Source organism: Vicia villosa, linkage group LG1, assembly GCF_029867415.1.
Source record: "Vicia villosa cultivar HV-30 ecotype Madison, WI linkage group LG1, Vvil1.0, whole genome shotgun sequence".
NCBI classification, from domain to species: Eukaryota; Viridiplantae; Streptophyta; class Magnoliopsida; order Fabales; family Fabaceae; genus Vicia; species Vicia villosa.
In genome coordinates this window covers 141,429,370-141,441,444 of record NC_081180.1, presented here as the reverse complement: position 1 = coordinate 141,441,444, position 12,075 = coordinate 141,429,370, and the positions used below count along the sequence as shown (strand labels likewise).

At 34.7% G+C, this 12,075-nt stretch overlaps 1 protein-coding gene across 7 annotated transcripts; it reads left to right on the top strand.

Moving 5' to 3' along the window:
* The first annotated feature begins 667 nt into the window (after window positions 1-667).
* On the top strand, window positions 668-5,648 carry LOC131644343 (uncharacterized). 7 transcript variants are annotated; one of them, XR_009296401.1, is made up of 6 exons: window positions 668-1,058; window positions 1,187-1,261; window positions 2,199-2,535; window positions 2,698-3,362; window positions 3,739-5,373; window positions 5,537-5,648. XR_009296401.1 is itself a non-coding variant. In XM_058914820.1 (5 exons), exons 3-4 carry the CDS (start codon window positions 3,278-3,280, stop codon window positions 4,338-4,340), a joined length of 687 nt encoding a protein of 228 aa, XP_058770803.1. In that variant the 5' UTR covers window positions 1,077-1,261; window positions 2,199-2,535; window positions 2,698-3,277; the 3' UTR covers window positions 4,341-5,373; window positions 5,537-5,648. The 7 variants fall into 7 exon arrangements, 3 of the variants coding, with proteins under 3 accessions (XP_058770803.1, XP_058770804.1, XP_058770802.1); XR_009296400.1 differs by lacking the exon at window positions 1,187-1,261; XM_058914820.1 differs by lacking the exon at window positions 668-1,058 and having other exon boundaries at window positions 1,077-1,261.
* The last annotated feature ends 6,427 nt before the right edge of the window (window positions 5,649-12,075 follow it).

The following is a 12,075-nucleotide window of genomic DNA, read 5'->3' as shown; positions in this document are numbered from 1 at the left end:
CATTGATTTGTCTTGGGTATTTTTTTTATCTTTGTGTTAGAAGGTTATCCAAGTACAAGATTTGGATTACTTAAATGGAAAGATTATAAAAATACTTTGCCAATTAGAGATGATTTTTCCTCCAAGTTTTTCTTTATATAGTGGTTCATTTGCCTATTCATCTTGTACTTGAAGTGAGATTGGGTGGTCTTGTTCAATTATTATTGATGTATCTCAGAGAAATACTTGTGTAAGCTTAAGAGTTATGCATGTAACATATCTCATCCTGAAAGTTCTATTGCTAAGGGATATTTATCTTGAGATATCACTAGTACAAATAGATTAATACAATTTTAAAATTTACACCCATTATACTAAAAACGGGTGTAAATTAGAAATATAGTGGCAATTTTGTAAATAACATGTCATTTTAAATATTATGAGGTGACAATATACACCCTATATTCTAAAAACGGGTTTAAATTAAAAATATTATTATAATCAAAGTTCAATTACTCCTTTTAAACAAAAAACGAGTGTAAATTAATATGTAATTGTTTTTCTTAATTTTAAATTTTAATAGGTGAAACATTATACTTTAAACATAATACTTTAAATTTATTAACATAATAAAATACTTTCTCTATTTCCTATTCAAACAGTAATTGCAATCAACTTATTTCACGAAACGTATTTTGAACTCTTTCAAGAAACCCATTTTTCAATCTAACTCTGTTCTTTAGCGCGCTACTTCAGGCAATGAATGGCAATGGTGATTTGAGGTTTCATCGAAGTTTGATTGGAAAAAGAGGTTGATTTTGGGTTTGTGCGAAGTTTGATTTTGGGCTTCACGAAATCCTTTCTCTAAACCCCATTTTGTCAAACGATACCCTTCAACTTGCTGTGACGACACCATTCGCTCACTGAAAAACGAAGCTCTCTTCGCTCACTCTCACTTCACCGAAACAGTTACGACAACGAAGCTGAGAGGAAACTATCGCAGTGACGACGAAGCTGAGAGAAACCATTTCGCAGTGACGATAACGAAGCTGAGAGGAAACCATTTCGTGACGACATTGGTAAGAAAGAATTAGGGTTTTATACTTTGAGCGACATTGGTAGCTGAAGAATTAGGGTTTTATACTCAGAAACTAGTTCCTATTGCTATGTGTAATTTTGTTTGAAATGATGCAAATTCATTGTATAGGTCCAAACAAATTGTATTGATTAAATCTCCATCTTCTTTCAACCAACCCCTGCATCTTTAGCATCACATTTTAAGGTGAGTGTTTTGGCTGAGTTTCTAACACATAACAACCTGTAACTAACAGTAGACAACTGGATTGACACAACTTATAGTGTAAAGCTTAAAAAATGTAAAATCTGGTATCGATCTCGATTCCATCCTCGATTTTGAGGTACCAATTCGTAATTCCTCTTTATCATTAGTATTATGTGTATGTGTTTCATAGATATTTATTCTGATTTGTTGATGTTATAAAACTTTTTAAAATAGTCGAATGAATTCATGATATTTAGTCATTGTGTTTAACTCACACCAGGAAGATATCATTCATGATGGCCAATTATGACAGTGATCAGTGTTGTTTCTGATGTTTGTATTTTATAGGCAAGATCACTTATTTTATATTATTATTAAGAGTTGGTTCTTAGTTGACATTTTAAGTTGAAGGCATCTAGGTGTCTGACACCAAGCGTCTCTTAGGCTCTCGTGTCGGTTGCATTTACTTGCTTCTAGTATTTTGAATTATTACACGTTGATGTTAGACACCGACACGACACATGTGGTTGTATTCAATTATTTTAGGTTTATTGAATATTCAATGTGTCTAGTCTATGTAACAGTTTTAGTTGAGGTACATTGATTATTCATGTTAGTGTCGAATTTGATGTTGATTGTGAAATCCATATTTTAAAAGAGACATAAAGATGTGGGATCTGTCTTAAATTCTTAAGAGAACACACACCCTTATTATGAAAAGCTGCTAAAGATATTAAAATTCAAGTTGACATGTGATTATAGGGACCACAAAAAACTAAGTTAACAACTTTGAATTGGTTCTACAGTTGGAGATTCTGTAAACTGTAAATGCAGATGATATTAGTTTGTGGTAGAGATTTGAAACGTATTTTGTCTGGATTGAATATGATAGGTTGCATGTTGATGATCTTTGGAATTGTTTTGTTTTTTTTTGCAGATTAGTATTGTTGTTTTACTTCAGCTTGGTACTGCTATTGTACTTAAGGATGCAGGATGGCTGAAGATACTTCTAGTAGCTTATTTTTTCGGTTCATTTCTCAACCATAATCTGTTCTTGGCAATCCATGAGCTCAGCCACAATCTCGCTTCTCATCTCCAGCATACAACCGTTGGCTCGGGATTTTCGCTAACCTCCCTATCGGTGTGTGGAGCAATAACAGCAGCAGGATTAATGGCAGCACATGGTAACAAGAATAGTTGTAAGAAGTATGGGATTATTACCCTCACTGACTGCCGGTCGACGCTTGACCCACCGCTCTCAACTCACCAATTTGGTATGTTTTTTAGATGCATTTATTAAACTGTTATTTATGTTTTATCAAGTTAGGCTCTACTATACTATATGAACTAGTTAATTGTAACAATTATAATTGCCATAGATTTCCATTGGCTGTAAAATTTGTGCGCCATTTCACCATTATAATTTTCATGGCCAGACTTTCATGGACGCTGACCTGAACCAAGATGGCAAAATAAACATGGTCGAGTGGCGAAAATTTGTACCTTATGTTTGGTGCTTTATGGAAATTCCTTTTCCGGGTCTGTTCCAAATGAGATTCAGAATCTTAAGTACCTTCAAACTCTTGATTTGTCTCAGAATTTCTTTAACGGGTCATTTCCTGATTCAGTTCTTGAATGTAAGAGACTTAAAGCTCTTGTTTTGAGTAGGAACAATTTTACTGGCTTTTTTCCTAATGGATTTGGTGCTGGTTTGTCTTCTCTTGAAAAGCTTGATCTTTCTTTCAATGATTTTCATGGTTTGATTCCTAGTGACATTGGAAAATTGTCGAGTTTGCAAGGAAATCTTGATTTGTCTCATAATCATTTTAGTGGTTCAATTCCGACTAGTCTTGGAAATTTGCCTGAAAATGTTTATATATACCTCATTTTGAATGCTAGTTCTGTACGGGCTTTCATTTGTTGATTATGTATAAAGGAAAATTGTATTCATCATGTAGTATCTCTCTTTACACATGAGTGTTTTGAATTTGATAGGGTGTAAAGGTTTAGGATCTCATGTATTGCACTGGTTGTAAACTTCAACCGGCGCAAAGGAAACATCTATTAAGAAAGTTGTGGCAAACTTCTCTCGAAATCGAAGGTAATTAGATCTGCTTGTGGCCCTTTATTCCTCGTTGTACATGTTGCTTCAGGGTTATCTTTCAATCGCTTTTAATTTGAATTAATGATTTTATGAAACATTAGACATGGCGTTTTTTGTAGCGAGACATCAAAATATGTGGGAAGAAAAACCTTCTAACATTTTGAATCTTATTAGTTGAGATAACAATATAATCAATGACAAGGAGGTCTGAAATGAAGGAAGTCAGAATATTTTGGACAGAAGTATGTACAGACTTTAAAAATCCAATCCTAGAAATGAATGGAGTTCCTTTCAATATGTATTTGATTCCCATATTTAATTTTGAGGTTTTGGTGCTCTTTAATTGGCATGATTTATTTTTTATTTTATACAGATTATCTTCGGGATCAACTCAGTGCAAAAAACACGGAAGTGAACTATCTAAAAGAGCATGCTTGCGATCTTGATTTGAAGTTCAAGGAGATGGAAGATTTACGAAAAGAAGTTTTCACCTTAAGGGAGGAACTGAATATCTCCAATTCAAAGCAATTTTCTTTGATTCGTGAGCTAGAGACTAAAGAAGCGGAGTTAGAGCTATCAGCATTGTCCGTGGAGAAACTGGATGAACCATTTTCATCCATGGAGTCTCAGTTTGAAGTTGAAACTATGAAGCTTGATATGATGGCCTTGGAACAGGATTTATTTGAGACCAAGAAAGTTCAGGATGAAACTCTAGAAGAAAATAATAGAATGAGTAGATTGATTAATGAGTTACAGGGTGCATTGCATGAAGCACAAGATACTATCGTCTATTTGAATGAAGAAAATAAGGAAATTAAAGAGAAGCTTGACGCTGCCAACATGAATACTAGATTGTTTTCTCAAAAGGTTGAAGACTGGCTGGAAAGCAAGGACAGACTGCAAATCAAGGATCAGTCGAGAAGCAAAGCAGAGGACACAAGGTACATAAATTTTGTAATATGTTTGATGAATTAAAATGTAAAATTTGTGCATTTAAGTAACTTTACATAGGTTTTATTGTGGTTTGGTATTTACTCTTGCTGTTAAGATGGCTTGACCTTCTATTTGATAAATTAAGACACTGGAATTGCCAGTTCTGCTACTTCAAATGAAAAAACGGAAATTGAGTCTTTTCCCTTTGTTAGGAGCTTTTGTTAGCTATTGGTTTTTTCCCTTTGATTTTTTAGCTCTGCTGCTGTTTTGGTTTATGTTGCAGTATGTCCATTGTAATCTATTTTTTCCTCCTTTCGGGTATACCTTGTGCTCGGATGTGAGTGTTTTTAGTATATTTGGTTATTTAAAAAAGAAAAACTGGAAATTTGGTTTCTCAATCTACTTTTCCTGCACTTTACCATGATAAATTTCCATTTTAACTCAAGTAAGCAAGTGAATTAAGTTGAAAAGAAACGAAATTGTACTTCAGGTATGACTGTTGAAGTTGAAAAGAAAAGAACCGAGTGAAATTGTACTAATTCAATGAAAGCTTGATATATGTTTAATGTTTAATGATATTATAAATGTCAATTTAATTCCGTTATAGTTAGAGTGATATGAGTGATGGTTCCTTTTACTTAAGCAATGTATGTTATTGTTGTTAAATTAGAACAACACATTATAAGACTTAGCTGAAGAAAAATATCTAAATTCTTTGGCAAGGGAAGATTGAGAGAGACACTCTTTGGTGAGGGAAGTGTGTAGTATGTGGCATACTTGAGGGATGACTCTTGCTGAATTATAAAACTCTAATTCGACCATACTTTGAAATACAAGAAATGAACTTTAAATTATTATACTAAGTTCTGGCAACCATATGAGTTAACGTTTCATTTTTATGTAAAAGTAAAGTCCTAAAGCTCTAATGTTTAAACTTGTTTGGGAAAATCATCACCCTTTCAATCAACCTCTCACTCTTAAATGACCTGAAGAGATTAGGTTCAAGATTAGGTTCCTTTCTCTAACTGTTAAAGAGATTTTGGGTGAAGGTGACAACGCCAAGCTTGAAATCCAGGTTAGTTTAGCTAAATATTTATTTATAAGCTTCTATCTATTTTAGTAATTATTTCTCTATAGTTTATTTCTTTGTAAATTATGACGGCGATTTGTGAAATATGTTTTATTGCTGTTTTTGTAGTTTATTTAGTGAAACTAAATTGTATTATGTACTGCAACAGATTAAGTTAGATAAGGAAAAGAAAATTCTATCTATTAGAGACAGAGGTATTGGTATGACAAAGGAGGATTTGATAAAGAATTTGGGGACCATAGCTAAATCTGGAACTTCTGGTATGTTTATTATTATGGGTTTTTCTGAAATGGTTACTGCTAGAAATAACTTGTTTTCTGGTAATGGCTCATGAGTTAGGAATACTTAGAAATATTAACACATTATTTCATACTTTTAGATGAAGAAAGTGAAAAACAGAGCTAGTAAAATAAAAAGAACACAGCTCTGACATACTTTGTAATTCCATTCTTTCACGGATGAAGAAATATCAACAATAGCGGTTACAGTGGCCTCTAATTGAGGCTCCAGTCCAAACCACTGTCGCAGACCCTAATAGGGTTTCAGAGCGAAATTCCTCAGCTTTTTTTTCTTAAAACTGTCTTTTTCTTAAGTTTATAAATGTCAATTCGGACCATTTAAGGTAATAGGGTTTCAGAGCGAACATCCAATTGATGAACAGTAATTTGAGGTCCATAACGAAAGGTTTGTCCACTAATTCCAGCATTAGAGTAGAGAGTGTTCCTCCAACAGTCAAGTAAAGATAATCTGTCCAAGAAACAGGTGCAAGTCCATATTCAAGTGTTTCATATAAAACATCAATCCACAGTTGTTCCCCACCAACATCAACATAGTATCCAACCTTAGCATCTCCAAAAACCTTAATCCCCTCATTACCATTTTTCATTTTAATATTATTCTTAACCACTTCACCATCTTCTCTTTCTCTTAACCCTTTCATGTCCACAACAACACTGTCACGTGCCATGGCTTGTCCCCGCGTGGAATAACTCTGTTGGTAGTGATGATCTCCATGGCTCTGTTGAACGACAGCTTGATGAGAGTTGCTATGTCGTTTATTGTTGTCGGTCGAAACACCGCAGCTGGTGAATCGTGTACGAGGTTTATTTGTTTAAGAAATGTAGAATTTGTTGTCGGTCGAAACACCGCAGCTGGTGAATCGTGTACGAGGTTTATTTGTTTAAGAAATGTAGAATTTTGGATTTTGTTTTTAGTTTATATAACTAAGTTATCTCTATGAGAAAGAGGAAACGATAATAAATTAATGGGTTTAACATTGTTGTGTAGATACTCATACTGTAGCTCACTCAAGGAATAGGTCTTCTAAGACAACTAGTGATTTTGATAGTCCTCGTTCTGTGTTTCTTGAACGGGCATTTTTGTCATATTCTCGGAGGGGCACTATCAACGGCTCGGTATGGTTACCATTGATACATGTGGCTCTTGTAATAATTTCTTGTGTCTTGTTTTTTTGCATACAGAAAACAATTGCTTCGCCAGGACGTGGTATTTTGGCCATGGATAAATCCAATGCTACATGTGGAAAGCAGTTGGATTCAATTGAATTAGAGAACACCGAAGCTAACCGTCAAGCAAGGCGTAAAATTATATATGAAGAAAGTGTTATGACTTAGTTAAAATATAATTTTTATGTGTATGATTTTATAATACTTGAAATATTATGACTGTACATGATTTTGTATACTTTTTGGTTAATATTAAAAATATTTTGACTTAGTTAAAATATGATTTTTATGTGTATGATTTTATAGTATTTACAATATTATGATTGAAAATAAAATATAACTAAATGGTGTTTATGAAATAGGGTGTAAATAGATATAATTGTTCATTCATAAATGACGTATTTACACCCGATTTTTACTAAAATAAGGGGTAATTAAGAACATATTTACACCTGATATTTATTAAAATAGGGTGTAATTAAAACATAATTAAGCCCAATTACACCCGATTTTTATTAAAATAGGGTGTAATTAAAACGTAATTAAGTCCATTTACACCCGATTTTTAATAAAACGTGTAATTAAAACGTAATTAAGTCCATTTACACCTGATTTTTATTAAAACAGGGTGTAATTAAAACGTAATTACGTCCAATTACACCCAATTTTTATTAAAACAGGGTGTAATTAAAAACGTAATTACGCTCAATTACACCCGATTTTTATTAAAACAGGGTGTAATTAAAACGTAATTAAGCCCATTTACACCCGATTTTTATTAAAACAGGGTGTAATTAAAAACGTAATTACGCTCAATTACACCCGATTTGTATTAAAACAGGGTGTAATTAAAAACGTAATTACGTCCAATTACACCCGATTTTTATTAAAAATAACGGGTGTAAATTCGTTAGACATTTCTCACCCTGTGGATATACACCCGATTTTTATTAAAAATAATGGGTGTAAATTTAATAAAAAACGGGTGTAAATTAACATTTTTGTACTAGTGTATGCATGTAACATATCTCAAGATATTTGCATAAAAGTGTGAAAGCAAGGCTGGATATAATGAGTAGACATTATGATAACAGTGATTCATTTTGTTCAATTTTGGTGGGAAGAAAAATGGTAAATCATTTTCGATAGACTCTCCTTAAAAAGCTCAAGCCCAACGATACATTTTGTTCAATTGTGACGAAATTCAAACATACATAAGGTACTATATTATTTTTTGTTTGTTTGTTCCATTACATATGTTTACAAATAATATTTTGGAGTTATTTTAACAAAGAATATTGTCACCTTTGTAGAGAGCATGATGGTTATGTTAGTAGAGCCACTAAAAAAGAAAAATACATCGAGGTCAAAAGACAAAGTTGAGATTTTAGTGAGTGGTTTAAAATTTGAGCCTTGAAAATGATGTGTCGTTTTACCTAAAAGCCTTATTTTGAGGTTCAAAATAAGGCTGACGAATATAGAGGTAGGCACAATCCTAATACCATCTCCATGAGAGAATGTTTTCAATGGGCTGATTCTAATCACCTTCATCATTTGCCTACCATTGGTAATTTTTTCACTTGGAGCAATGGTAGAAAAGGTAATCAACTAACTGAGAAGAGGTTAGACAGGGTTATGTGCAATTTAGATATGATGGATAAATGCCCTAACATAGTTTGTCATACCTTAAATAGAATTAAGTCTGGTCATTTTCCCCTCCTTTACCCCTGTGATTTTGAATGTGTTAAGTTTAAATCTTAATTCAAGTTCCTTAAGATGTGGAGCCTTAATGAGGATTGTGAGAAGATTATTGGGGATGTTTGGAAAACTAAAGTTTATGGCTGCCCTATGTATATATTAGACAAAAAGCTTAGACTGTTAAAAGGTAAGTTAAAAGATTGGAATAGGCATAAGTTTGGGGATGTGAAGGAAAAAGTGGTTAAGGCTGAGCAGGCTCTTAAGGACATTCAGAGGAATATAGGTTTGTCTGGTTATAATGACTGGTTGCAGGTGGAGGAAGCGAAAGCTCAGTATGACTTGGAGAAGGCTCTGATTTTGGAAGAAGCCTTTTGGAAAGAGAAAGCAAACATAAAGTGGCATTGTGAGGGAGACAGAAACACCAATTTTTTTCATACTTATGCCAAGATAAAAAGGAAAAACGGCATAATTACTTCTCTTAATGTTAATGACTCTGTCACTACTGATAGTAAGGTCATTAAGCCATATCTTATTAATCATTTTTCTGCCTTATTTAATCAAAATGTGCAGCTGCAGGATTCTGGGCTTATTCAAAGAGTCATCCCTTGTTTAATTAATGACAATACTAATGATATGCTTACTCTTACCCCTAGTGATGAGGAGATTTACCAGGCTGTCATAGATCTTATCTCTGAGTCTGCTCCAGGGCCTGATGGTTTTGGTCCTTTGTTCTTCCAAAAATACTAGAGCATCATTAAAAGTGATGTTATTGGGGCTGTTAACCAATTTTTCATTCAAGACTGGGTTATGCCTCATTATAATTTTAATACCATTGCTTTGATTCCTAAAACTAATGAGCCTAATTCTATAAATCACTATAGGCCTATTGCTCTTGCTAATTGTAAATTTAAAATTATTTCCAAGATCATAGCTGACAGACTTGCCATTATTCTTCCTTCTTTGATATCTAAAGAGCAAAATGGTTTTGTTAAGGGTAGGAATATTAAAGATAGCATTTGCCTAACCTCTGAGGCCATAATTCTTCTTCATAATAAAAATTACAGTGGTAATGTTGCTTTGAAAATCGATATTTCTAAAGCTTTTGACACTATAAGCTGGAAGTTTCTCCTTAACACTCTAGACTGTTTTGGTTTCTGCAGCAAGTTTTGCAGGTGGATTAGCACTATCCTAAATTCAGCTCATCTTTCTATTGGTTTCAATGGTCAACAAGCTGGTTATTTTAAATGCACAAATGGTGTTAGACAAGGAGATCCCTTGTCACCATTGCTCTTTTGCATTGCTGAAGAGGTGCTGAGTACAGGCATCTCTCATTTAGTGAACACCAATCAAATTAACCTCATAAAAGCTTCTAAAAATTCTTTTGTTCCTTCTCATACCCTCTATGCTGATGATATCATGATTTTTTGTAGGGGTGATCACAAATCTCTCACTGCCATAGACATGTTACTTAAAGAATATGCTAGTTGTTCTAGACAATTTTGTAATTCTGTTAAATCTTTAATTTATGCAGGGGGCATGTCTTTAGGGAGATTTAAAATTCTTGCTGATCTGATTGGGTTCTCCATGGCCACCCCTCCTTTTGTGCACCCGGGGGCACCTATATTCATTAGAAGACCTAAACCTATCTACTTTCTATATGTTGCAGATAAAATAAAGCTTAGGCTGGCCAGTTGGAAAGCTATGCTGCTCACTATGGCCGGAAGGTTGCAGTTGGTTAAATCAGTGATTCAAAGCATGATGATCCATTGTATATCCATATACAATTGGCCAGGAGCTCTGACAAAACAGTTGACAACTTGGATGAGGAACTTTATCTGGAGTGGCAGCCTGGAGAAGAAAAAAATTGTGACTGTGGCTTGGAATCATTGCTGCACCAGGTTAAAAGATGGAGGTCTTGGGCTTAAATCTCTGGAGGTGTTGAATTCTGCAGCCAATCTCCATCTCTGCTGGCAATTTGTTAAAGCTGGAAAATCTAGAGTCATTTGATGGCAGCTCGGGTTATAAGAAACAGAAAATCCATTTCATATCACATCAAATCTTCTATTTGGTCTAGCATTAAGGACTGTTATCAGAAGGTGTTGGACAAAACTCATTGGATTATTGGTGATGGAGCTAATGTCAATTTTTGGCTTGATAGATGGTTGGAAGAGCCCCTGGTTTCTGTTTTCAAGATTCCTGAGATATTTAGCAAGTATTTTTCTGTTAAGGTTAAGGATTGGATGGTGGACAAAGTTTGGCACATCCCCTCTAATGTGCATACTGCCTACCCTAGTTTGAGGCTTCTTGTTGAGAAAATCACAGTTTATGACAGTGGAGTGGAAGATTCTTTAGCTTGGACGGATGCTGTTAATGGTGAGCTGACTCTGAAATTGGCTTATGAGATTTGTAAAAAGCAGAAAGCTAGAACTCTGGCCCTTTACCCTTGGGACAGAAATGTTCCTCCTTCTTATTCCATGTTAATTTGGAGGCTGGATCATGGTAAAATGCCTACGGATGATAATATGGCGACTAGAGGGTTTAAGATTCCTTCCATGTGCTCTCTATGCAGTGGAAATGCTTAAACTTCTTCACATATTTTCTTCCACTACAAGTTTGTTGCTTGAATTTGGGATCGGCTGAGGCAAAAGCTTCAATACTCAGGCAACATTAATTGTCTTATTGATTGTGCTAATATGATCAAGTCTGGGTGGTCTCTGCAAGCCAAAGATGTGGCATTGTCTTGCATTTGTAGTGTTTTTTATGTTGTTTGGCAAGCCAGAAACAAGAAAAGGTTTGAAGATAAGACTTCTCACTGGAAAACTTGTATTGCCAATATCATTGCTAGAGCTAAGTTAGTAGGAACCATTACTACTAAGTGTTCTTCTAATAACATGGCCAGCTTCACCATTCTTAAGAGTTTTGATGTTTTGATTCATCCTAGTAAACCTATGAATATGATTGATGTCATTTGGAGCCCTCCGCCCAAAGATTGGATTATGGTGAATGGCGACGGGATTTTTAGAGGAATGCCATCGATTATGGCGTGTGGAGGAATTTTTCGCAATATGGATGCTGAGCATATTGGAAGTTTTTGTGATTTCCTTGGAGATGGAGATGCTGTTACGGCTGAGCTGCTTGCAGCCATTACTGCTATTGAGAAAATTAAAGAGATGGGATTTCAAAAGGTTTGGTTGGAATCTGATTGTTTGTTGGTAATTAAAGCCTTTTCTGATTATAGCCTGGTTCCGTGGAAGATTCGATCTCGTTGGCTCGGTTGTTTGGAGCATACTCGTTCTACTGAGTTTATGATATCTCATGCTTATAGAGAGGCCAATTTTTGTGCGGATCTACTTGCGAACCTTGGCTTGGCGTTGCGTAATTACCACTGGTTTTCCTTTTTGCATTCGGCTTTAGTTCGGGAGTACCTCTTAGACAAGGAAGGTATCCCTAGGCTTAGACTTTTCTCTTAAGGGGTCTTGGCTTGATCCCCCTTGTGTATTTTGTGCTCCTTTTTCTTTTAATT